Source organism: Ranitomeya imitator, chromosome 4 (assembly GCF_032444005.1).
Source record: "Ranitomeya imitator isolate aRanImi1 chromosome 4, aRanImi1.pri, whole genome shotgun sequence".
NCBI lineage: Eukaryota > Metazoa > Chordata > Amphibia > Anura > Dendrobatidae > Ranitomeya > Ranitomeya imitator.
In genome coordinates, this window is record NC_091285.1 from 279,477,327 (window position 1) to 279,505,290 (window position 27,964).

Here is a 27,964-nt window from a genome sequence, read left to right on the forward strand (position 1 = left end):
TTCGGTGCCGCAGCTCTTCCTGTCAGCGGTCACCGGCACCGCTGATTAGAGGAATGAATAGGCGGCTCCGCCCCTATGGGAGGTGGAGCCGCTTATTCATTTCTGTAATGAGCGGTCCCACGTGACCGCTGAAGAGGGGAAGAAGCTGCAGCACAGAAGCCCGTGGGACGGCAGGGACAGCGCGAGGATCGCTGGGACTAGGTAAGTATACCTCAGCGCCCTCACCCCCTCACCCGCCGACCCTGCCACCTACATTGACTCGAGTATAAGCCGAGAGGGGCACTTTCAGCCCAAAAATTTGGGCTGAAAATCTCGGCTTATACTCGAGTATATACGGTATATAATTATTTCTGAACATGTTTTTGTAAACAGCTAAAATAACAAAACTTGTGTCACTGTCCAAATATTTCTGGCCCTAACTGTATGTGGCCTCCGAGTCCTTTAACCGCTGCTCCATCTCATCATCCTCCCTCGTCGTTATCCTTTTAATATAAGAGATTGTAGAGGACAGGCACCCCCTTAAATATGCCTTTAGGGTATCCCAAAATAAACCAAGATTCTGGGGATCCGAATGGGTTAGAACAAAACAATTTAACTGATTGATCGTCCTATCACTAGAATCTATTAATTTCATCCAAAAGGGGTTCAATTTCCAGGATCTGTTATTATTGGATTGCCCATATTTAAGTTTTAGAATAACTGGACTATTGTCCGAAATCCCCCTGTTGCCATGTTCAATACTATCCACCCATAATGCCAGGCCACTAGATCCAAATATATAATCTATACGAGATAGAGTTCTCCTAGTAGATGAATGGCAAGTGTACCCCTTATCCTCCGAATGACTCACTCTCCATAGATCTAGCCAACCGCTGCCTTCCATAAATAGTGCCAATTGGGTAGGGGGCTGAGGTAAGGACTCCCCGGATGTTGTGTCATCTAATCTCAATCTGTCCATGGAGTTATCCATAATGAGGTTAAAGTCACCAATACAAATAACATTCGCATCTGGATATTTTAAGGAGAAGCCCATTGCCATACGGAGAATTGATATGTTAGCAGGAGGAGGGTTATAAATACACAATATGACATATTCACACGAATTAATAAATGCATGCACAAAGACAAAGCGACCCTCAGGATCTCGTCGTGCCTCCCTGGCCTCCCATCTAACCTCCCTGTGTATTAGTAGAGAAACCCCTCTTGAGTAGCTGGTATGGAATGCATGGAGGGACCACTGTACCCACGGCTTCTGTAGACATCGAACTGTATCCCTGGTCAAATGTGTCTCTACTAGTGCTACAACATGGGGGCGATACCTTTTAATCTGCGAAAATACCTTAATTTTCTTCCGAGGAGTTTTAATACCCCGTATATTCCAAGTCATACATACAGTCTCAGACCCCATATTTATATGCAGAGGGAGAAATAATGTACAATATTATTATCCGGGTGAGGTCCAGAGACATCCCACAGAGCAGAAAATTCGTATTGGCGGCGACCATATACATCAAACAATCAAAACTGGTGTATAAAACCAACCCAAACAAAACTTGAACAATGGAGGAGTAAAGTCTCATACTCGTGTGGTCAAATAGAAAAAAGGGGATACCCTCACTGAACCCAGCGTCCGGTATTGTTGACATCTTTTGTACCCATTCATAGAGCTCCGTTTATTTTGCCGTTAGACCAGGAACCCAAATTAGGAGTCTTTCACATTAGACCCCTTAAGAGATCACAACCATTCAGCTACCTCCGCTGGATCCGTAAAGAATAAAGAGGAGCCCTCATGAACAATGCGGAGTCGGGCTGGATAGAGCATGGAATAGATAATATTCTTATCTCTGAGTTGTTTCTTGATATCCATGAATCGCGCCCGTTGCTTTTGAAGCTCCATGGAGAAATCCGGAAAAATCGATATGGTAGCATTGTTAAATTTGATAGGGCCCTTCTGCCGCGCCAGACGAAGAACAGTGTCCCTGTCCCTACAATTAAGGAGACGTGCCAGAAAAGGTCGAGGCGGAGTTCCAGGGGGAGAAGGTCTCGTTGGGACCCTATGGGCCCTCTCCACTGATAATGTTGAGGAGAATCCGTCCCCCAGGGAGGTCTTAAGCCAGTCTTCCAGAAATTGTTCAGGTTGCTGACCCTCCGAACGCTCCGGCAGACCGATAATACGAATATTATTGCGGCGCAATCTTCTGCTTCCCATTTTAATTTAGCTGTCAGGCGATGGTCTCCCATGTGAGACTGTAAGAGTTGCTGATAGATTTTTTAATTTAAACCGATTGTGTATTTTTAGTCAGATATGCTTTTTTAGTCACATTCACATGCCTATTTTGTAGGTATTGAAAGAAGAGGCAGTGAGGCAATCCAAAGTCTTGTTGTAGTTTGTTAAAGCTTTTTTTAAGTGTTTCATTTTCTATTAACTGATTTAAAATCTGAATTGCCCTTGATTCCCAACCTCCGAAACCAGTCAGGTTGTTAAACTCTACCAGTTGCTGAATTTGCCATAGTGAGGCAAAATTTATCCCCAACAGTCTCTTTCCCATGTACCACACCTTGTACATGATTGCTAAGGTCGGTCTCTCGCCAGTGATAGTTCTACTTCCTGGTTAGATGTTGGAGAAGATATTCAATGTTTGGAGTAGGTGGTTGGAGAGTTGTTCGGGAGATTTCTGCTTGGAGTTGGTTTGCATGATTATCCTCTTCCGATCCTATTTGGTTTCTCCTACCTATTCCTCCCCTGTATTCCACTCTGTTGTTATCGAGTATATTTATATGATTGTAGTTTTCTTTCAACCACGTCTTTCTACCCTTGTCTATCTGGTTGTTGTAATACTATACACTTCAGCCTCACACCTCCCTGGAAGGGGGACGGAACAGATAAGGTTTAAGATAGGAGCATAGCAAGGTACTTGACCCCGGCATCTCCTCCATCTGGGATAATCCGGGGGACAGGGATAGACTAGGGCGCCCCTAGTTCAGGGGTCAGGTAGGCACCCACCGTCTCTAGTCACTTTGCGACAATAGGTCTATATCTTAGACATTGGGATGGATCTTTCTCTTCCTTATGGATAACTGATATATGAGCTTGTAAGGAGCCCTTAGATATTGCACTGAAGCTATAAATAAGGTGTGGGGAACGAGACTCCATGAACTGTTTATAATAGGGTAAGGAGAACCCATTTGAGCCAGGGTTTTTCTCTGATTTGGACTTTTTTGTGACTGTCTGTAGTTCCCCTTCAATAAAGGGCAACTCAAGGGATTTTGTGTCTGTGTCAGACAAAGTAGGTAAACCTGACTCTTTTATGTGTGTTTGGATGACGTAGGACTTAAAGTCAGCATTATGTGTTGCAGGATTAGTTGAATCCACAGAGTACAGGAAGGAGTAAAAGCTTTTAAATGTATGGGCAATGTCAGGTCGAAGGTGTTTGCGACATTGCGACTGGCCCATGATAGAAGGGAAATAAGTGTTAGCTCTCTGTACCCTTAGATCACTAACTAATGACTTGCCACTTTTATTGCCATGTTCCTAGTAATGGCAATGACATTTGCTTTATGCAGGAGTAAAGAATAGAGCGATTCCCATCTAACAATCAGGGACTTCCTTATGTCATCGGATGGAGGACTTTTTTGTGATCTTTCCAGGTCACTCATCTTCCTCAGCAGACAAGTGATCTTCTGAACGCGTTCACGTTTTATACGAGCCCCATGCTTAATAAGAACCACGCTGATCAGTGCCGGGAACAGCAGTCATATGACCGCAAGTATACAATACACATGCTCCTGGCCATATTCCAACTAGATGGACACAGCCTCAGTCACTGCAAGTGTATTGAGTTAGGCCTGAAACAAGCTAGTCAGAATGTGACCAGGAGTATGAGTATCGCTGTATTGGCCCTGACCTCAGAGAATTCTCACAGCATGCATTGTGCGCGATATGAGAATTCACAAGTCTACAGTCACATAAAGTGACTGCAGACTTGTAGTTTTACACCGGACAAACCGTTTAACAAAGAGCAATATTACCACTACAGACAGTGTACATTGACTTCTTAATTATAGAAGCTGCGGTCCAAAAAAGACATTTGTTGACGGGAACTCTAGTGTTCTGCACTGAGCCCCATCGAACACCTTTTGGAATGAACTAGGATGGCCAGCCAGTGGCTCTCATCTCACATCAGTGTCTGATCCCACAAAATGCTGTTTTGCACAAACATTGCAGCACATACACAAAAAAGCCTTCCCAGAAAAGCAGAAGCTGTTAATACCATATTTCCTCTGCAGATTTTAGTTATACAGGCTTCAGTATTTCATGGGCAGAAGTCCACAGACTCTGAACCAATTATATAAAAGGAGTAAGTCGCATTACATGTAAAGCCCCATGGAATAAATGGCGCTATAATAATAAATAATAGTAATAATTAGGGTGAGTTAAAACGTAAAATCCATTTGCATTTAAGATCCATGATAAATTTCTGTAGTGTTGATTTGACAATCTGCAATATGCTTTCTAATCTTCAACCAAAAAGGAGAATAGGGTTATAGGTTTATAAGAAATCTCTTTACCGTGTATTGTACATGTATTATCATATCAGCTGTCAGTAAGTAGTAGTAGTAAGAGCTGTCACTTACCGACAATATTACTCCTCCCCGGCAGCAAAGACAGCATTTTATACTAGCATTATTATACTTATTTTCTATAAGCTCTAACTTTATATAATTCTTTTTCTACAGCCCCTAATTTAGTCCCTTAGACTTGACATCATTGATGATGACCTCTACACCTGGTAGGTTAATTTTAACTAGTGTTACTGCAGTTGTCCCCAAGCCCATATGATAAGACCTACCTGTAATAATTAGGGGCCCTGTTGGAGAGTTTGCCTTGAGTCCACAAGATTCAAGTTACACTACTAATTTCAGCTAACGATGTGAGCAATGTACGCTACCTCATTGGAAGTGGAAGAAAACTGTGCAGGTTGGGTATCGGGATATGAAATATAAGTACGGTACTTCTTAAAATGGAAGTACATTGCAAATTACCTTCTTTTAGCACGCTGTCTCAACAGTGGGGTTCAAAGTTTAAATGATTAATCTCATCTTAAATGGATGAAATTGTAAAGTGCTTGTAAAATCAAGCAGCTTGGAATTTACTTGTTTTTAAAGGTCCTCTCTGTTCTCAAGAACGCAGGGGTATTTAATTTTTTTACTGCTCATTGCCCAAGAGTGCTAGCCAAACAAGCTAGCCAAACACCCTACTCTGAAGCTGTCCGGATTGGGGTTAGTACGCGGTTAGCTCCAGATCTTCAGCGCAACTGCACTCTTCCAATCCTGCAGTGGCAAAGATGCCTCTACTGGCAGCACCAGGGATTGCACAGTTTCAGGCCAGAGGTGACTTGATGGCGCTAGCCCAAACTGTCATTTAAATAGGAGTGCACCACCTCCAGCAAACAAGAAGCTGGGAGGCAGGGGAGCGGTGCGCTCCTGTTCAACAAGATGAGAGAAGCCCCGTAATCTCAAAAAACCTCTTTAATTAAAAGAACTTGTCCATCCCCATGAGATATCTATAACACAGTTTACAATTGTTTAGAACCACAAAAGGAGTAATACTCCTTGTAAGGCCGGGGTCACACTTGCGAGTGTGATGCAAGAAACTCACGCGAATCTCTCGCATCAATACCCGGCACTGCCGCCAGCACTCGGGACCGGAGCGTGCGGCTGTATGTATTTCTATGCAGCTGCACGCTCTGGTCCCAAGTGCGGCAGCAGTGCTAGGTATTGATGCTCGAGTATTACACTCGCAAGTGTGACCCCGGCCTAAAACACATCTGTGCTACAGCCATTGATTTACTTAAGTGGTGAGATGGCATGACTACACTCCAAATCATTTCTGGAGTAGGATCACAGAGACTGGCGGGGCACCAAGGAAGTGTCGGCACAGGAGTGGTAAGAGACTGGTAAAGTATTATCTTTTTTTGTTTTTATTTTACACCATTTTTTAGCGGATTCTAAAAAACAATTGAGATCAGACAACTTCTTTAACAGTAACTAGATGAGAAAACATTGATTTTTAGCATTTCAGGTATACTTGTGAGGCAAAACAAACAAGTATAATATCATAAGGCAAAAGCCAAAGAGAAACTTCATCCTTATTAGCAGAATAGTCTACTAATGTGCTGCTGGCTTCCCGTGCAGACATCTCATCTATAAAAATAGTGGCATCAGCTAATTATTAATTTATGTGTTGCCGGGCTCTAATCTTCCTGCAGTTAATGATGTCCGTTCAGAAACTGGCAAATCTAGTTACAGTGCATATAGTACGTCACCAGATCCTGGCAACAGAGCTGAGAAATACTGTTCAAGGCGGATCGTAGACTTTCCCCAGCTTCTTTCTACAGTTGAACCAGCAGAATAGACCTATTTGTTGACAATGTCATGGTGAACCAAATCTGTAGGAATTCTTAATTCTTAGGGAGAGACCCATCTAGACTGACATTCTATACTCCAGTCTACAAAAAATTCAGACTAGACTAAATTGCAGCATTTTGGATTGTTTAAACGTCAGAAAATTAAATCTATGCTAGAAGCAGGCATAGGATTGCATCCACGGCCGGATTGGCCATCTGGCAATTCTGGTATATGCCAGAAGGGCTGGTCTGGTTGTGGGCTGCCTTGTCTGCTAGATTACTAACAGAATCGGTGTTCTCAAGACTCCTATACTGTTAAGAGCTGTGATGGAGCACAAAGTCGCTGACACCGTCACTTACCCCAGCAGGCCACGGGTATCATTAGAAATATTGGTCTTGTAGTAAATCTTCCTTTCCTCCATCCAGGGTAATATTAGTAATATATCCCATCTGGTTCATGGGGACGGGGACAATATGGGCCTGTGTGACTTCAAATGCCAGGGCTGAATTTCTTCCCCAATCCGTACCTGATTGCATCAGAATGTTCAACAATTTCTAGCTTTATTCCTCCGCCTCCTGCTTGACTGACCGTATCTATCAGTGTTGGTGCTGGTCAGGGAGTAGAGCCGGAGTGACAGAGGTTTCTGATCTACAGCCTCATTAACATGATTTCACAGGAACGGACTGGCCATGTAAAGGTATTGCTGGACTTGTCTTTGGAAGAGCTACATGTCCTTCTTGGAAACATTTGGCTGATTATATTTTGCTTGTTTTGTGACCCTACGTAATGGCACTGTCCAATCAATGCTACTACTATAAGAATATTCAGACAAACCTTAATGGAAAGGGGAATGGTAACGCATTTTCAGGAAGAATAACAGAGGGTTAGGATAACTCAGAGCTCTAAGAGAATATGCAATTGTTTTTATGCGTTTTTCTAGAGGAGACATTTTAAGGAAGGATAAGTCCTTTTAAATCTGACGTATTGCTTTAGAGATGTATACCTTTTAATTTAGAGTACGTAGTATGCTAATAGTGTAATAATACAGAACCGAATAAGAACATACCCCCAGAGAATCATGTGAGCAACGCCCCATTGCTAAAAAAAAGAAGTAAAAATTAGTACACTATATACGGTACATGCAAAAACTAAAGATAATCCCAGTTATAGACAAATCCAGTAGTAAGGCTATAAAAAGTAATACATTCATTGTGATTTATATATATAAAATATATATTAGTGATTTTCTAATTTTTCTTTAGTTTTTGTTAGAGTAAGACGCTTCCCTAATACACAGTGATGTTGTCGCATTGAGGTCCGTGTGACATGTGCTGCTGACTTACCCATTCTTGTGGAGTCGTGCCCTATTTCTTACAGATATTGCAGGCGTAGTTTGATGACTTAGGGGCTTGGTAATTTTGTCCAGACTGATCTGAGCAAATGTCTATTCACTGTGACAGCACTTCAGAGAAATCATGTGTGCCCATATGACCTTCCTGAGACATCTATTCATGGCGCCGCCTTGTGAATTGGTGACCTGGAATGAAATCTGTTGAAAGCCAAGTCCACTAATCCAGCCTGTCTGTGTCTTTACCGTTAGTAAGAGGCAAACTATCAATATGTTCTTCTCTTTAACAGCAAGAGCTAGACATAATTGGTGCCATTAGTGGCTTTAAACGAAAAGTGGAATATAATTAATTTTTATGAGTCACTTCATTGCTGCATGCCCAAACGTATTAATACCTGTAATTAGTCAAATCTACATGTTCACTATATGCAGTGATCCCAAAAAAATAAAGGATTATTCCCATGTTCTCATATGGGAAAAATTGCTAAATGCTTATAAAAACTAAGTTAGTGGCCACTGCTGCATTCTATCAGCAGTGATCGAATGTGTGCAGTGCTTACAAGCTCTTTCCAGTAGAGCATGTAAGTGCTGCTCTGATGCTGGCTGGGATCACTGGAGCCCACTGTTGGTTCCCAATCCCAACCAGCTTTAGGGCGGCTGTGCTCTTCCGATACTGCAGAGATCAAGCTGCCTCATTATTGGTGAGTGCACAGCGGTGATTCGATGCCTCTAGTCCTGCCACTGACGCAAAAGAGCACTTTCCAAAATAAGAAGTTGGGAGGCTGAAAAGCAGTAGTAACCCTTTAAGGGAACACTTCCGTATTTCATTACAATCTCAATTTAATGAAACTTTAGGGATATCAATATGACCAGTTAGAGAAAGGTCATGCACTGCTCTTTCGATGCAATCAACAACTGAATAGAGTTTTTGCATGCGTATTTTGCATAACAGTGTTGATGGTACATTTTCTGACTATATGCCGTTTAGCAGGAACATTGGAAAGGGTGATCCACCTTGATTAAATTTGGGTCACGCAGTCAAAAAATGTATTGTCAAAGCCTTGCTTGCTTATGCAAAACTGTATGAAATTTTGGATTGCGTCAGAACTGCACTGTGAGGCCTTACCCTTAAGGAGGCACCTGTTTGGGCAGAAATGTAAGTGACAACAGGTGCACTGGAGAGGTAACACAAGATAACCCCATAAAAAGGGAATGGTTTTGCAGGTGATGGCCCAAATTACCTTCTCCTTATCCTTCCTGATTTGTCTCCAGTTTTCATTTTACTGGTGTCCTTGTCACTACTGGTAGCATGAGATGGTACCTGCAGCCCATTGCACATGTAGTCCAGCTCCTCCTGGATTGTACGTCCATACGTGCTGTCACAAGAAGGTTTGTTGTGTCTCCCAGCACAGTCTCGAGAGAATGGAGCAGATACCAGAACATGGGCCATTACAGAAGAGCTGTTAAAAGCCATAGAAGGGCATCAACAAAGCTGCAGGATCGGTATTTGTGCAAGGAGGAGTAGGTGAAGATCAGCAAAATGACTTCTAGAAGGCTACTGGTGCTCATTTTCTGACCAAACTGCCAGAGACAGATTTCTTGACTCCTGTGTTCAAGGTCCAAAACTGTGCAGCATGATTGGCATTCGCCAGAGTACACCAAAATTCCCAGGTCTGCTATTGATGCTCTATTCTTTTCATAGATGAGAGCAGGTTCATTTAGTACATGTGGTGGATCAAAGATAGCCTGGAGAGGCATATGCTACATGGTAGCCAAAGGTACTCTGACTTCTGGTATGTACCATGATAAACTCCTCAGAGCTATGGTTGCTCAAAGTTTTGTTGGTACAGTGGGGCCCTAGGTTCCTCCTGGTGAAGGACATGTCCAACCTCATGTGGCCAGACTTTGTAAACATTTACTGGATGATGAAGACATTGAAGCCATTGACTAGCTCTTACCTTTGCCACACAAATCTAAATGAGTACTTCTGGGATATTATGTATCCGTTCGTCTGACACTCACGAGTAGCATCACTGACTATCCAGAAGCTCACTAATGCATGTCCAGAAGAAGATGCCCAGGATATCATCTTCTGCCTCATCAGGAGTGTGCCCAGATGTTGTTGGGGGTGCATACAGGCTTGTGGGTCTATACATTACTGAGTCTCATTAGTTGATGTGATGAAATTAGTAGAAATTGGATCTTCCTGTGATTTTAATTCTTTACATTGACTTTTGGGCTGATTTGGAATGCAGTCTTCAAATGGTTGATGAGTTTCGTTTCCAGTTACCCTTGATATGTCATTTTGTTCTAAACATATTACACAATTTATTTTCATAAATATTTTCATCTTGAATCTTTTTTCTTTGTGATCCAATATATGATTTAGTTGTTCCCATCATTTTTTCAGAAGTGTATGTAATCCGCAAAGGTTAGAAGCAATTAAGCACTTGCATTACCAAACTGGAATGTGGTGCTAAATCACATCTTATGGATAAGGACAAAGTTTTCATGGTCTGCTTTGAAAAATTAAGGACATAAAATGAGCCCTTGAATTCTAAGCAAAAGCTGAGTTGTCACTTAAAGGGAACAAGAAACCATGAAAATGCAGTCCTATCTGCAGGCACCATGTTATAGAGCAAGTGGAACAGAGTGGATTGATATATAGTTTTTTTGAGAAAAGATTCAGTATAACCTGAGTTTTCCTCACTTAATCCTCTGCTGTTTTTTGGATTTCCAGTCCAATGGACGGTCACATCAGCAATTGACAAGTATCTCTGTATGTACAAAGAAAGATGATGGGACCGCCCACTGGACCAAAAATCCCGGAAAGCGCAAAGGTTTAAGTGGGAAAAACACAGGTTATGCTGAATATTTTCTTTAAAAACTATATATCAATCTGCTCAGCTCCCCCTGCCCTATAACATGGTGCCAGCAGCTTTCACTGCATTTTCATGGCAACAGGTTCCCTTTAAGTGACACTATAAGAGAAGGAGTTTGGTAGTTCCTCCTATCTAACTGACATTTACTTGACAAGTTGCCTTATTTGTTTTCATACAAGCTGTGCATACCATACAATTAAATTTACATAAAAGGGAATCTGTCACCCCCGGGACGTATATGACCTACTAGGATGGGCATACAGGTAATGGAAATGTTACACTAGTCCTATCTGTATGCTTCCTATTAATGGTCTTGTTGTGGAGAAATGTTATTTTCTGTCTTTATGCTAATTATTTCTACCAGGCTCTGGAGCATGTGGTGCCTTGAAGAAATCCCTGCCTCCTGTCTTCATTACAATACTACTCCCTCCCATAAACATCAGTTACGGTCCTGGAATCTTGCGTATGTGCCCTGCAGTCCCTCAGAAATACATATCTCATCCTCCCCTCTATTGGCACTGTATTCAGGGATCCTCTGCGCCGGAGAGTCACTGTGACCTCCTGTGTGCGTGCCGATAAGATGCTCTCCCCACTTCCTCCATGCATAGTCGTCGCTAGGAACCATGTGTACATGGCGATGACTATGCAGGGAGGAAGTGGGGACAGCACCTTATCAGCACGCACACTGGAGCAGAAGTCAACTGCGCGTGCGGTGAAGATCCCTGAATGCAGTGCCCACAGAAGGGAGGATGAGGTTCGTGTTTCTGAGGAAGTGCAGGGCGCAGGATTCCGGGGCCGTAACTGATGTATATGAGAGGGGGTAGTATTACAATGAGGACAGGAGGCAGGGATTTCTTCCAGGCACTTAGCGATCCGGAGCCTGGAAGAAATCATTAGCATAAAGACAGAATATAACAAGATCATTAATATAAGGCATACAGGTAGGACTATTGTAACATTTCTATCACCTGTATGCCCATATTAATAGGTCATATATGTCCCGTGGGTGACAGATTCCCTTTAACATAATAATTGTTACATTGCCCAAAAGACTGTCATGCTTTTGTGCCAATGACCTAAAGCTGATCTATCATCATTTTGTGTTTCCCCAAGTATGGTGACAGGTTCACTCTTCAATGACCCAGAGTGGCACACAAAATAATGTGCTGTTGGATAATAGGAGCAATCAGAGAGTGCAGTAGGATAGTGGTAGTATTAGTTGTACAGTATGGTAGTGAGTTCAGTGCATTCCTGAGAAGGGACCCCCACCGCACCTTGTCCCTGTAATGTGCTGCATTTACAAGTGTGTACAGAAATAATATTCCCTTAAAATGGGCAGTGCGTAACCTAGCAAGGACAAGTGGTGCCACAGGATGTGATTTCTGGGAAGTGCAGCTGAAGGTGCTTTATTACAACACAAAAGGTAGAAAGTCCCCGGCATGTGCAGAACATATGACGTCTAGGTATAAATGCTTCCTACTGTGTGACTTTATCCAGTAGTATTTGAATGGCAAATGCCCTAGGAATACGCGTAGTGAGACCTAGACTTCCTTGTGCGGCAGCCGGTCAGACACAATGCTGCGGTAGAGCTGCCTCTTCAGCATCAGCAGCACTCAGCCTGATCAGTCTGAGTCAGTGCATTACATTTACCATAGCCTGCTGGTTATGTGAGCAGCACAGCTCCCTGGCTTCACAGTCACACACACTGTCTGGGATGGGAACTGCAATTTATAAGCTTTCCAGCAAGATCAAAGTCCAGGTCAAGAAGAGCAAAACCTCAGGTAGGTGTCCAGATGAGTGTTGGTCGTAGAATAATAAGATGCTAGAAGAAGAACAGTAGCACCACCAATGGGATCACCGCTAATCCCTGCGTGTTACTATCGGGGTGCTGTCTGATTTATCGCTTCCCTCAATAGTAGATGTGTTCTGATGGTATATTGTAGTGTGGTAGTTACTGGGCTGGCGATCTAGAAGGGAAGTCATGTTATATATGTTCTCTCCATACACTAATATACTCTTCATCATGTTGGGCTCCATTTAAACCATCACAAACACGTATGTAGGATGTCTACTCATTGCTTTGTATCCAGTGTCCCCAAATATTGCGAGTGATGCTCTGATGTGCTGTTACCCCGCAACTAATTGCATGTCGGCTTCTATGACTATTAAAGGCTGGAGTAAACTTTTAGGAAATGGGAATATTAATGACATAGAAGGAATATGCAGAATCATCCCTGCCATATTTCTGTGTATCCCATAGTCTTACATATTTGTTGTATTCAATATAGAGCAACGCATAGTTGGAAATGAATTATTCACTAGAAACAAAATATTACTGGGTAGTACATGCTTACTGTATTTCCTGATGTCATCCATTATGGCGAATCCTGAATATGTACCTGGTAAGCAGTTGTCTGAGCTATTAATCCACCACATATGTGACTTCTATACAATACCTACTGTAATTTTAAACATTATTGAAAAATAAAAATGTTTATATTCCCAATTTATTGATATTGTATTTATTATTTATTATTGATATTGTATTTTGCTAATATAGTGCTATCATATTCCACAGCACTATATAGACATCATCACTGTTCCCAGGGGGGTTACCATCTAAATTCCTTCTCAGTATGTCTTTGGAGTGTGGGGGAAGCCGGAGATCCCGTAGGAAAGCCACGCAAACATGGGGAGAACATAACAAACACCTTGCAGATGTTGTCCTTGGTGGGTTTTGAACCCAGGACCCCAGTTCTGCAAGGCTGCTGTGCTAACCACTGAGCCACCGTGCTGCCTTACAGTGCTGCATTGTTGGTGAGGGTCTACCTAGCTTTAAGAAATGAAGCCAAGGAGCTAGGCCTTGTAGAAGTGGCAACATACTACTTAGTCAGTTCCAACGAATACCAAAGAGGATGACTACTTTTTTTGTGTCTGTTTATTTGTGTCTGGCACAATAATGGCATAACAACATGCACAAACCGAGTTTGCCAGCACACAAACTTCCTGAGGCTTCATGTCGTGGACCAGTAGACACTGAGCTACCAGTGCATAGTGTAGTCTACCCTTGTGGTCTTGTTGCTAGAAGTCATTGCTATCACGTAGGGGAGCACAATATTACTGCTTGAGTTTCCAACTAGAAAACATTACACGATTCATTGAAGTCAGTAGTTTTCAATTGTCTTCGGTGGATATGATCACAGAAAAGAGGCTGATGACAGTTATAAGGGACAGCACGTTTAGGATATCTACAGCAATGTCTGTGTTTATCTCAGTAGTCGTGTTCTTTCCACCATTCAGACTTGGATGAGTGCATTCATTGGTTCCGTATAAACACTGTCTGAATTTTGTGTGAACAAAATTGCATGCAGAGATTACGCAGGGACATTCCAGATGGTGGCAGAAGCTATGTGGTAGGTGATCCCATCACAACTGGTCTAGACGTGTAGTTTCTATGCAAGCAATTTCTTGTCTCCTGTGGTTATACAGTCTCGTGTTAGAACCAGTTGACTCACCTGTACATACACTGGTTTATTATCAGATGTTTATTAGCAAGCAGCAGGGCGCTTTAGCTACTAACATGAAGCATACATCCAACAGCGGCCACAGGCTGTGACATCTGTCCACCATAGGGGTCTATTGTAAAATAAATTTAGACTGCTTGATATACTTCTTTTTGAGGTGGCTTTCTTTGTAAGAAATCTCATCATTATGCACTCTTGTATACATTTAAATAGATACTATGCATTAGCAAACTGGTCACCTGGAAGCCAAAAGGACACTCTTCTGACCTCCATCTAGTGCAGTGGTCCCCAACTTTTCTTGCCTTGAGAGCCACATTTTGCCGTTCCACAGTAGAGACACACGGAGCGCTCCAATTATGTCAAAGCTTCCCAAGACAAAGCACACCAAAAACTTGTGTCCCCGTCCCTTATAGACAGTATACGTACATGCAATGGTTCCAACTCCAGCCCATTTGGTATTCTCGCATCAAGCACACTGCCACCACACTATCGCTTCAAATACCCCTCTAACTGGCAGTTTCAGCCTATCTCTGTCTTACCATATTTATCTCTTCATCATATTTTCTCTTCTGTGAAGGACTCCTCAGAAAAATATATATTTGTTACCTGGAATGGTTTTTTAAAAGTATATATCAGAAATTTGTATCAACTTCTATTGTGGTGATTGCAAAAATGGATAGTAATAAATGGTCTTCTACTATAACTGCATCGTAACACTAATTTCAGATTGGAAGTTTGCTTCCAGCCTAAGATGTGATATCTACAAAATTATTGGAAGCAAAGTTATACTTAATTAGGACCTCCCATGCTAGTGGTTGATCATGTCATGACATTTCTGCATCTGGAGACAAATGGGCAAAATAAAGCTGGCCATCCACATTAGATGGCTGTTGACCATCTAACTAACAAACCATTTGGCCGTCAGCCATCTAAATTGACACTTCTGTTCTCTATGAGAAAGCCACCGACTGACACATCGGCCGGCGGCTTGTCTTAGGGAAAACATCATCAGTCGGTTGGTGCCCCATACATATTTGACCGTCAGTGGAGCGCGTTAATATCAGAGGCGTCAGCCAACTTTAATCTGATGTGTATGGGGGTTTTAAGTTACAAATAAATAGCATTATAGTACATACCCAGATTTGCTCTTGAGCACTTCAGAAGTCAAGTTAGACTACAGTTGTTCTACCTTTTTTGGTCCAAGAGCCACATTATTGCATTGCAACACTCTAGGGTCCCAGAAAAAAAATGCAAAAAGGGGTATTCCAAACTGACAATATATCACAGTAATATATGATAATTCGGGGAGACTTTCACCAACTTGAAGAATAGGGTTTCCCAGAGGAAAGGAGTCGATGACTAAGCAAGACCACAGCTATCTCCACGTAGATATGCCACATAAGCAGCCAAGCGTTACACACCCCTCAAACTATGAAAGAGAGAGCCACATTCAGGCACAAATTTGTTTTTTTTTCTCTGTAGTACTGAACGGAGAGTAATTCCAAATATGAGGGTTCTAAAGATGTCTATTACCACACGAAAAGACATTGCAGGCCCCATGTGGCCCTCGGGCTGCAGATTGTACACCCCTGCATTAGAGGAAATGTTTAGCCTTCTGATGGTCACCCAAATAAGCCATGATTGTTGGAAAAGATCTCTCCCCCCAGCTCAATTAGACCTGTGTCACAAATTGCCTTCCATAACATACAAAATAACCACATAGTGAACCGGCTAATAAACAAGGAATATTCTAAAGCAAACACATACCTGTCCTGTACGTCATCTATCTACACAGGGTCGGCGAACAGCACAATATGGTGGTTCGATTTGTGCACATGTCCAGGTTATTCCTGCCACTGTGCTGTATATTTGTGTACCAAGATAGAAGTGGCTTTGTCTATAAAGGGAAGTAAAGCGGTTAGATAAGTACACCCTTTAAGTCAAGATCTGCCACATTGTATAATGATAGCCTTCTTTACTATGCTGTTCTTCCTGTGTTATATAATCTAGTAGCACAATCGCTACTGGATTCAATACAGAATCTGTTCAGAAAAAATAATTTTAAGGTAATGGCTAAAAAATTTAATTTTGTGGCTCATTTACATGGATGATTTCAGGTTGTTAATGAGCAACAATTACATATATTCATGTTGTTCGGCCTTTGCTTTCTGGCCTGTTTACACAGGCTGACACGCAATGATAGGGATAGAAAGATAGCTAATACCGTTGTTATGTCCCAAAGTACAGTGTCATGTTATCAGCAAGACATCGCCTGTTTGTATGGAGTGATGTGCTGTCGATAATGATTATTTTTATGCGTATAGAACAATGAAAACACCTTGGAGGCAAGTGTTTTGCTCTTTTGTGGGGTGATTGCTGGTGCAGTCTAAAATATAAACCAAGCCATAACTCGTAAACGCAAGCTATCAACAGAAAAATACCTATTGGTTTGTTTTTTTTACATATCATAATCTGCATTAAGAATACAAAATAGGAATCTTGCAATTTTCACACTGACCACTGGGGCTTTTTTAGACTATAACTTCCTATTGTTTCAGGAAACAACACATGTGCATAGCCACAATGGTCAGACTACTATCTTTTGTATTAAAGTGTCTAATGAGCGTGTGCAAAGGTCATTGTGAAGAGAGTGGTTATATCAATTAATGTGATTGTTGGATTCTGTGTTATCAACTTTTTCTAGAGGTGTTATTTGTAATTATAACCCTGCTTCTGATGATAAGGAAACTGCTGTAAAAACTTCCTGAAAGAACAGGACTTGTGTGTCTATAAAAAAAAAAAAACAGTGTCCAGTGTAAAAATTGCAAGATTACTAATTTTGTTTTAAAAAGAAACATGAAAGGAAAAAATATATTACCAATTAATCTAAAAATTGGATTTAAACATTAAACATTAGATCGTTTTTTGATGATAGTTTTTATTTAAGATAAGTCTTATCCAGGCATCCATTTGGACATTTAATATTATGTAACATTGGACTTGGAATGGAATGGTTTTAGTCCGTTGTACATGAAAACTAGGGTGATTCTGTGGCAGTGATACTTATATTTTTATACATATATTGAATTGTTTATACCCATAAAACACATTTTCGCTTCATGTATCTAAAAGTGCTTAACGTTCCTTCCATCTTCTTGACTATTTCAGATTGTAAATACACATGCCACTCTCATTGCCAAGGACAGGTGCAATTAAATTGTGAGCCGAATGGAAAATTAATGGAATGTTTACCTGCGTACGACACATTGGACCACTCCAATAACAATGATAAGGTAATCGTTTTATTTTATAAAAAGCTGTACATGTATTGCCAAGCATATTCTTTTTTATTGTCCCAAAAGTTGCTGGTTTGTGATGCTCCTGCTTTTCTCTCTTTTGTATATACAGACCATCCAAAGCTATGCTTGGGTAATTGCTATTTGATAATTCCTCTCTACCTCTATTTTGCCCATGCACTTTATCATATCTGTATACCCTGTACATTCAAGGACTAGTGACTGCACTTTTACCATTACGTATACCTTTCCCAAGCATTACCTTTTGTGTTGTGCACCGCTGCATTGGTTTCAGCTGGACTATTGTGTCAGTATTTTGTTACTTATTACTATCTAATAGCAATTTTACTATTTATCTCTGACAGCTTAACTAAAAATATATACGGTAATAAAAAAAGTTAATAAATTGTAAAAATGTAGAATATTAACTGTTTACTTTTTAAAATATATGTATTATTTATGGTATAAAATCTGAAAAATTATCAAAAACATTTTGTTATTTAAACTCTTAAAGGGAACATGTCAGCAGTGCTCAGTAAACTACAGACACTGTCAGGTTGGCAAGTGATAGATGCTACTGTGCATGTGCCGTTTTGATGAAGTTATTTTATTTTTTAACCCTACAAATATTATATGCATAATGCGATACATGCTACTGTTCAGCCGGCACCATTTTGCTGAATGTATTTTTTTTAATAATCTCGCAATATTATATGCAGTATCTAAAATAGGGGGGCAGGTCAGTGAGGGATCAGTAACCTGCCATAGACCAGAAGGATGCATATCTAAGCAGATCACCACATGAAGACCTCCCCATAGGCCGCCCTGGAGCATGAGAATCTCATCTGAAAATAAAGATTAAACAACAACCACAAGACTGATTTCATCACCCAAGGTATTATATTAATCAGTATAACGGCGCCGACCTGACTCTGTCAGTAGTTTACTGTGCACAATCCTGCTGACAGATTCCCTTTAAACACTAGTGGGAGCAGTTGCTGACATTTGACATTAAAACGTAGCGCGCTGCTATCTCGCTTTACGACTGCAGTAAAAGTAGGCTGGATTTACAAAAGGAGGTGGGAGAATAAAGTTTAGGATCACACTGCAGCGTCATTTTGTTGGTGGCGGCAACGTGATACTGACATATGGACAGTGTCAATCCATTATCTTTGAAATTGTTGTTATGGCATCTATTGTATGGTAAAATTGACCTGGTATCTTGATTCTCTAAATCTGTATGATTGTATTAGCAATAATAAGCTTGTATAGATTTTTTTTATTGTAATGTTAACAAATTCATTAGTTTGTTAAAAAACAATGGTTTGTGTGTGTCTCTATTTTCAGAGACCCGTTATGGTTTTATTTTATTGTCAATGTAGATATGTGAAGGATGTTTTGTTTGCTTATTATTTCATTTTCTTAGGAAGGTGTTTTTCAGTTCATGGCATTTCCTATAAGAGTTCATTAATTTATATAGTGATAGACCGGACATTTACTGATGCAGCGATCCCAATTATGTATATTTTTACGCAGCAGTGAATTTTATTTCATTTATTTTTCATAGCGGTGACCAAGGTCGGCGTTAGGCAGGTCAGGCGCAGGGACGGCTGTGTCCGAGGGAAAGTTGTTCCTGGTTAAGCTTTTCCAATAATGGATGCAACCTAATTTTACAGCAACCTAAGAACCTATCTGTCCTTGGGAGAGCTTGCCACCCAAAGCTTTCCAATTAACCGATATAACTAAGAGCAGTTTAAAAATCATAATCATAGTGATTAGAGTGTAATTTAGTGTAATTTGCACTACCCTGCTGATGAGGCATTATAGAGCAGGTGGTGTTATTTGCACCCCCATCGCCGGTTCTGGTCATCGCGCACTGGCAATTACAGTGATCTGAGTGGAGCTATCATGTCATTGCTAGCTGCAGCACTCTGATCACAGTAATTATTGGCTTGTGATCTGTGACCGCAGGGCTGTGGCGGTGACTTCAATCAGTGTCCTGGTCTAGCCACTGGATGAAATCATCACCACAGCCCTAGTGCCCAGACCTCACTAGTTAATACTGTGACATGAGCTGTGGCTGTGAATGATTTGACTGCTCTGCTCTGATCACGGTAAGTGGAACTGATGGAGGGAAATTGTAGCTCAGTGCACAGCCGTTGAGCTACAGTAAAATGGCGCCGGAATACACCTACAGCTGTGAGCTGGACATGCCAGCATAGGAGATGGAGTTTGACACTGAGTGCATTCCCCCATGGCCTGTGTCTGCCACATTTATTTTATGTAAGTGCCGCACTCTGACACTTACACATCAGAAAATAAAATTGGCAGCCTCCAGTGGACAAAGTGGTAAATAATAATAATAAAAAAAAAAGAAATATTAAAACAGCTAATTTTAAACAGTTCTAAGTAAACATTTTTACATAAATACAAAAGAGAAAAATAATTGTGAAACATTTCCTTTAATCATTTATTAATCACTCAGTGTCTGAATTCGCATGTCATGCCTGGAAAGGGCTTTCATAGAGGAGCCGTGCATTACCAATTTCTGGTAAATCAGTAGTGGAAGAGAGAATGACTCTTGTTTTATCCGAGAGACCTAGGCAATATCAGCAGAGAAGACAAAGAACGCATCAACATATGATTAGTGATTCTTCCTTCAGAACGATCAATAGCCACAAAAATAAACAGGTAATTGCTTTAAGGACATCACAGATTTTCCATTAGCCATGGTCGGCTTCCTTTCCTATAAGCTTAGTAGCGTAATAATTACAGGAGTAATAAAGAAAGCCAAGTTGTGCTTTGTCTGCAATATAGCTTCGATTCTGCTGAAAAAAAGCAAGAAGGTTTTTCTGCTATGAAATCAATGGCATGTGCGGGGTTTAATGTTAAACCCATGTGCGGTATATTAACTGTTTCTCCTATACTATATATAATATCTCATGCTATATCTCAGCAGATGCCCTCTTGTTCCGGTTGTTGGTCATTGTCACGAACAATCACATGATATAAGATAAACCATGGCTAAAAACAGCAAAGCATCCCATAGCCACCAAATGGGAGCTATACCAGCTGTCTCCTACCTGCTGCATTCCTAGCCCCTTTTCTGATTTGTAGGTGCCCAGAATGTCATCGTAATGGATGACCCACTATTCAGAAGAGATGCAAATAAGGGGGGACATGTAAAATCCATACCTGAGATTAGATTTCTTGTGAAAAAAAATCTGCATTTCACCTGCGAAAATCCCTATGTAAAATTCACTGTTCCTACTGGTGCTTAGATCCATAGACTCTCAGGCTACGGTCACACTATCAGTATTTGGTCAGTATTTTACATCAGTATCTGGGTGATAAATACAGAAGTGGTGCATATGTTTCTATTCTACTTTTCCTCTATTTGTTCCACTCCTGGTTTTGGCTTACAAATACTGATGTGAAATACTGACCAAATACTGATAGTGTGACGGCAGCCTAACACTGAGGCCACATTCAAACGATCAGTATTTGATCAGTATATTACATCAGTATGTGTAAGCTAAAACCAGGAGTGGAACAATCAGAGAAATAATAGAAACACGTCACCACTGATTTTGGCTTACAAATACCGAGGTAAAATACTGACCAAAATACTGATACTGTGAACATGACCTCAGACTTATAAACACTTTGGCCCCTTATAAAAAAATGTACATTAGCTTCGATTATATGCAAATGATCTTTCGAAGGAACGCTCATTTAATCGGTCAATGTAAACAGGCTGCCAGTCACCCAGCGAATGAGCAAACAGCTCATTTGTCGGGGGAAATGATTTTTAAGCTTGTGTACAAGTCATCTTTCTTAGTAGCACATCATCCTATGTACAGTAAACCGCACATGTGCTGCCGAGAACAATGATATTCTATATGCACAGAATGATCTATACGGATCATCGTCTTGTGCGCACTGGAAGTACAGTCATCCTGTCGAAACATTTTATGAAACATAAGCCTACGTTTTAAGCCTAGCAGGACATGAAGTGTAAGCTCACCCTTAGGATAGGTTCACATGAGCATATAAAAAAAGCATATAAAAAAATCATTCAGAGTTTCATCCAGAAAATCGGGCCAATTTTTTTTCTCCCTCGTCATCCGTGTGCTGTCCGTATACAATCCGTTTTTACAGCAGCAGCTATTAATCATTTACAGTACCAATCAATGTTTCCTATTCTACAGATCTACAATGTATATGTAAAAATCGGATGTTATTCTGTGACTCTGTTTGGCAAACAATATGTTTTGCGCATCCAAAAAGATACTTAAATGGGTCCGATTTACTGGAGAAACTTGTGAACACTGCAATTTTTTTTCTCATGAAGATTTAGGGCTCATTCACACTTCAGTAATTGTGCATCAGTGTTTGTATGCCAAAACCAGAAATGGAACATTCATACAAAAACTATAATTGAAAGAGTTACACCTGTTCTGTGATTTGGAGACACTCCTGGTTTTGCCACAAAAATACTGATCAAAATACTGATGTGTGAATAAAGCCTTAGTCAGTGAAAAAAATTTTTTTCTGTCAATATAGCCATGTGAGGGCTTGTTTTTTGCAGGACAAGTTGTACTTTTGAACGACACCATTGGTTTTAACATATTGTGTGCTGGAAAATGGGAAACAAATTCCAAGTGCTGTGAAATTGCAAAAAAAAGTGCAATTCCACAGTTGTTGTTTTTTTTTTTTTTTGTTTTTTTTTACCCTGTTCACCAAATGCTGAAACTGACCTGCCATTATGATTCTCCAGGTCATTACGAGTTCATAGACACAAAACATTTCTAGGTTCTTTTTTATTTGTGGTGGAAAAAAAAATCCAAAGTTTGGTAAAAAAAAAAAGAAAAACATGTTATTTTCCGAGACCTGTAGCGTCACCATCTTTCGGGCACCTGTGTAGCAGAAATTCTCACTTGCTGTGAACGCCAACCACCGGGCGACACTCATAGCAATCCGGCTATGACAAACAGAGGTCTGCTGGAGACCTTTGTTTGGCATGCCAACCCATCGGTGCCCCACGATCATGTAACGGTATCACCGATGGGCGGGATTAGTGACACGCTTCCGATGAGTGCGAGTTAAATGCCGCTGTCAGAGATTGACAGTGGCATTTAACTAGCTAACAGCTGTAGGTGGATCACGATTCCACCCATGGCTGTTGCGGGCACATGTCAGCTGTATACTGTATTTCAACTGTCATGTGCCCGGGAAGGTGTGAGCTCATCGCCGGAGCCCGCACCAAACAGGAGGAGTCTGACATCGGCATACTATTACGCCCAATGTTGGAAAGGGGTTAAGTAAGTTTGCTTTTTATTTTAGCAAATTTTCATATTATTTTTGTTTTATTTTATCTTTTTCTTCCTAGATTCTTTTTTTTTTCTCTTCTAAATAAAAAAAAAAGTTTACACCAAGCACACGCACAAATAAAAGTTGGTACACATACAAACACCACATATGTGAAAATATGTCCTGCTCGTCCCAATCACAGTAGTCAGCGGAGGAGGCATACGTTTTTCTTGTTGATAATGAAGGAGAGGGTGCCACCTTCTTTTATTTTTCATCCTCCTCTTCTTCCTTAAGTGATCACGAACTGCCACGCAGATGTCCCAGGACAGAAAATGAACTAGCACCCACTGTTATTGACCCCATATGGACCACACCTTCCAAAGATTATGAGTCACAGATTCCAGATTTTGTGGCGCAATCAAGAATCCAATTTGAAACCACCGGACTCACAGAAATAGACTATTTCAAAGTCATTTTCTCTGAGGATTTTGTAAACCTCATCGTGGCAGAGACAACTTTGTACGCACAGCAATTTTTTGCCCAAAGCACCACTGTCATGATATGTACTTTTGCCCTGTCCTGTATTTGAATAATATGCCATTTGATGTATGTAACTGTTCTCTGGTTTCTATTAGCTGTAATTTATGTATTTTCTTGTGCTGGGAGTTCACCTGTAACAATATGTTTCCTTCCCCCAATACTTGCAGCCCTAAGCTATAATGTAATTAAGCTTTGTCAACACCACTAGTGAAGAATAGCCATTCTTCCTCACAGCAGGTGGCTAGTCATATGTACATACTAGATAGACTAAGCGGAGCCGACCAGTCTAGAATCTTCTGGTGGACCCAACCATTGAATAGAAGGTGTGACCCCTACTCCCCTTCATGGGCGGATCCCAGGAGCTCAGACAATCCATTCTTATTTTTGAGATCAGATGTGAGTTGATCCTTAAAGGAGAAGGAGTGGGGATTCTTAGCTGAGGCAAGACCCCATGTCCATCTGTGACTGCGGAAGCGAACGGGGCGAGACTTGAGCTGAGGACATATCTCGTCGTTCGTGAGATTGTTTTGGGATCCCTTGGACTCGTGTGGACTATTGCTTTGTTAGCTGGCACAAGGATTATCGGGAGGTGCCCCCGAATCTGTTCCGTTGGACTAATTGTGGACTCTGTAGATCTACCTGCATGTGTTGTTCCAGCGTTCTTGATAATAAATCTGTTGAATCATCCCTCGGCCTGTTGTCCCTTCTTGCTCTGCCGTACACCCCGTCACAAACTGGTGGCAGCAGTGGGATCAGAGCAGAAGGAATGGAGGACAAAGGCCAATCAACATCGGGAACCAGCACCGCAGAGTACCAGAACTGGACTTTGGGGAGCCTACAATCAAAGGCCCGTGAAGTAGGAGTCCGTTTTAAAGGACTCTCCAAGGAGCAGCTTATTGAGGCTTTGGAAGGAGTTCACCTGCAAGATTACGCTGAGGAAGGATCCCCACAGCAAATAGAGGAAAGACGGCAGCCGGAGGTAAATACCCAAAAAGTCAGTGGGTTGTGTGGTACAAGGAGGAGTTGGCATTGCTGGGAGAAGAGGCCACCATAGACGATAAGAGGGAGGCCATTCACAGAGCTCAGGAGAGGGAGGCCATTCACAGAGCTCAGGAGATGGCATTGCTGGAGAGGCAGATCGCTTTGGAAGCAGCTAGAAGCTCCAGACAGACTGTAACCTCAGCACCCACCATGAGGGAACTCCCCATAGTGTCCCGCAAAGACTTTAAGCCCTTTAATGAGGCTGCAGGCGACATTGAGGGCTTCTTCCAGGACTTTGAGCATCAGTGTCGATTAATGGAAGTCCCGGATGGAGCATTAGTGAGCCCGAATGGCATCACAAGGTATTCAAAATGGCCTTCGGGCGTATTAAACGCAGTTTTCCATTCATCACCCTGCTTAATACGAATAAGATTATATGCCCCCCGAAGGTCAATCTTTGTAAACCAACTAGCCCCCTTAATCCTAGCAAACAAATCGGAAAGCAAAGGCAAAGGGTATTGAAACTTGACCGTGATCTTATTCAAGAGGCGATAATCAATACAGGGTCTCAAGGAGCCATCCTTCTTAGCAAAAAAAAAAAATCCCGCTCCCAACGGTGAAGAAGATGGCCGAATATGCCCTTTCTCCAAAGACTCTTTAACATAACTCCACATGGCGGTATGTTCAGGCACAGACAGGTTGAAAAGTCGGCCCTTAGGAAACTTACAGCCTGGAATCAAGTCAATCGCACAATCACAGTCCCTGTGCGGTGGAAGGGAACTGGACTTGGGCTCATCGAATACATCCTGAAAATCAGACAAGAACCCTGGAATTTCAGAAGAGGAAGAAGAGGAGATTGACATCAAAGGAACATCATTATGAACCCCCTGACAACCCCAACTAGTCACAGACATAGACTTCCAATCCAACACAGGATTATGTACCTGCAACCACGGAAAAGCCAGCACGATAGCGTCATGCAAATTATGCAACACCAGAAATAGACAATCTTCCTGATGGGCTGGCGCCATGCGCGTGGTCACCTGTGTCCAAAACTGGGGCTTATTTTTAGCCAAAGGTGTAGCATCAATGCCCCTTAAAGGAATAGGGTTCTGCAAAGGCTGCAAGGGAAAACCACAATGCCTGGCAAACTCAAAGTCCATTAAGTTCAAGGCGGCGCCTGAATCCACAAACGCCATGACAGAAAATGATGACAATGAGCAGATCAAGGACACAGATAACAGAAATTTAGGTTGTACAGTACTGATGGTAAATGAACTAGCGATCTTCTTTGTCCGCTTAGGGCAGACTGAAATGACATGAGAAGCGTCGCCACAATAATAACACAACCTATTCTGACGTCTGAATCCTTGTCGTTCCGTTCTAGACAGAATCCTATCACACTGCATTGGCTCAGGAATCTGCTCTGAGGACAACGCCACAGCGCGCACAGTTCTGCGCTCCCGCAAGCGCCGGTCAATCTGAATGGCCGGAGACATAGAATCACTCAGACCGAAAGGCGTGGGAAACCCCACCATAACATCTTTAACGGATTCAGAAAGACCCTTTCTGAAAATTGCCGCCAAAGCATCATCATTCCATTTAGTCAACACAGACCATTTTCTAAATTTCTGACAATACAATTCTGCCGCCTCTTGACCCTGAGACAGGGCCAACAAGGTCTTCTCCGCTTGATCCACAGAATTCGGTTCATCATATAATAATCCTAAAGCCTGAAAAAAGGAGTCTACATTAAGCAAAGCCGGATTCCCAGATTCCAGGGAAAATGCCCAATCCTGTGGATCGCCACGCAGCAGGGAGATGACGATTTTAACCTGCTGAATGGAATCACCGGAGGATCGAGGTCTCAGAGCAAAAAACAGTTTACAGTTGTTTTTAAAACTCAAAAAATTGGACCTGTCACCAAAAAATAAATCAGGAGTAGGAATCTTCGTCTCTAAAACAGGAGTCTGAACAATATAATCAGAAATACCCTGTACCCTAGCAGCAAGCTGGTCTACACGAGAAGCTAATTCCTGAACATCCATGCTAGCACAAGACTCCTCAGCCACCCAAAGAAAAAGAGGAAAGAGAAGAAAAAGCAGACTGCAGAAAAAAAAGGCTCAACACCCTTCTTCCCTTCTTCTGAGATGCATTTAACTCATTATTGGCCAGTTGTACTGTTATGATCCGGTGACCTTGGAGCCGCATGAAACTTTCTCTGGAGTAGGTGGAACCTGTACTGACCACAAATCCTGAACTGACACCGCAACTAGAAGTAGCCATGGGGTGTGCCTAACAAACCCTAGACACCTCGACACAGCTGGAGGACTAAATACCCCTATAGATGGAAATAGGAATTCTACCTTGCCTCAGAGCAGAACCCCAAAGTATAGGCAGCCCCCCACAAATATTGACTGTGAGAAGGAGAGGAAAGACACACGCAGGCAGAAAACAAGATTTAGCAAAAGAGGCCACTCTAGCTTAAAAGGAAAGGATAGGACAGAATACTAAGCGGTCACTATTAAAACCCTTCCAAAAATATCCACAGCAGATAATACAAAAAATTCCACCATCTAACTAAAGACGTGGAACGTATATCTGCAACTCCTGAGAATCCAACAAGACTGAGAAAATACTGACACAATCTAAGCTGGACAAGAAAAAAAACAAATGAATAGCACTGAATTATCAAGCACACAGCCTGTGTGCCACAGAAACAAAACCAGACACTTATCTTTGCTGATTTGGCAGCAAGGCAGGAGGAACCAGACAAAGGTCTAAAACCTCCCAACAACCATGGACAACTGGTAAGGACTAATGAATCCTGCAAACCTAAATAACCCAGTCAGAACTGCAATTAGCAGATACACCTGACCAGGACTGCAATCCAGGGACAACTGCATTACCACCTACAACCACTGGAGGGAGCCCAAAAGCAGAATTCACAACAGCTAGGTACCTGCCAGGTTCCCACGCCTGACAGGCACCCCCCTGAATCTTCTCCCTGCAACACCCCCCTGCCACGGGATGTTGCCTGAATCCAACCCAGTCAACTTCTGACTAACTTCTTATCCAACCCCTAGTTTTACCAGTGTGAGGAGTGGCCCAATAAATAAAGCCTTTTTCTCCCCCTAGTGGCCGGAGTGTGAAGTGTAATGTGTGCTGGTGATACCTGGTCAGTAGAATTCCTTCAGTGCCATCAGACGTACCATCACTCCCCTTAGCGGCAGAGTGTCATTCTGCAACGATCAGGTCTCTGGGGCGCTGCACTCCCTCCCGGTTAAATCCAGTACTCCTGGACTGGAAGAAGAACAACAATACATATCAGCAAAAGACATACAAAATTTTGAAATGCTTGAAACAAGTAAATATAACAAGGCTTCCCTTTATGGGAGGTGAGGACACTTGAACGTTACAAACAAAACAATGTTAAATATTTTTAAATAACATTCTGACTATAAATAACTTCTAGTACCCTTCCGGGTATTCTACTAAGTGCAAATTCTGAACAATAATTTAACTTTTCCTTTAAGGGCATATAAGCTGAACCCACTAAAGGCCTACTATAAAGTACTATAAGACCAACTCAACTTTTTCTTTTCTTTCTAGCTTCACCAATGCAGGACCGCCTAGCTCCTTGGCTGGGCCTACTGTCATTGTCTTTCTATC

The 27,964-nt window shown here is 41.7% G+C and overlaps 1 protein-coding gene across 2 annotated transcripts in view; it reads left to right on the plus strand.

Moving 5' to 3' along the window:
- RASSF3 (Ras association domain family member 3) overlaps window positions 1–27,964 on the plus strand; it is a 299,318-nt gene that overhangs the window by 116,845 nt on the left and 154,509 nt on the right. For both annotated transcript variants that reach the window (XM_069764674.1, XM_069764671.1), the window contains exon 2: window positions 17,331–17,455. In XM_069764674.1, the coding sequence (XP_069620775.1) occupies window positions 17,331–17,455 (125 nt within the window). The remainder of the gene's footprint in view (window positions 1–17,330; window positions 17,456–27,964) is intronic.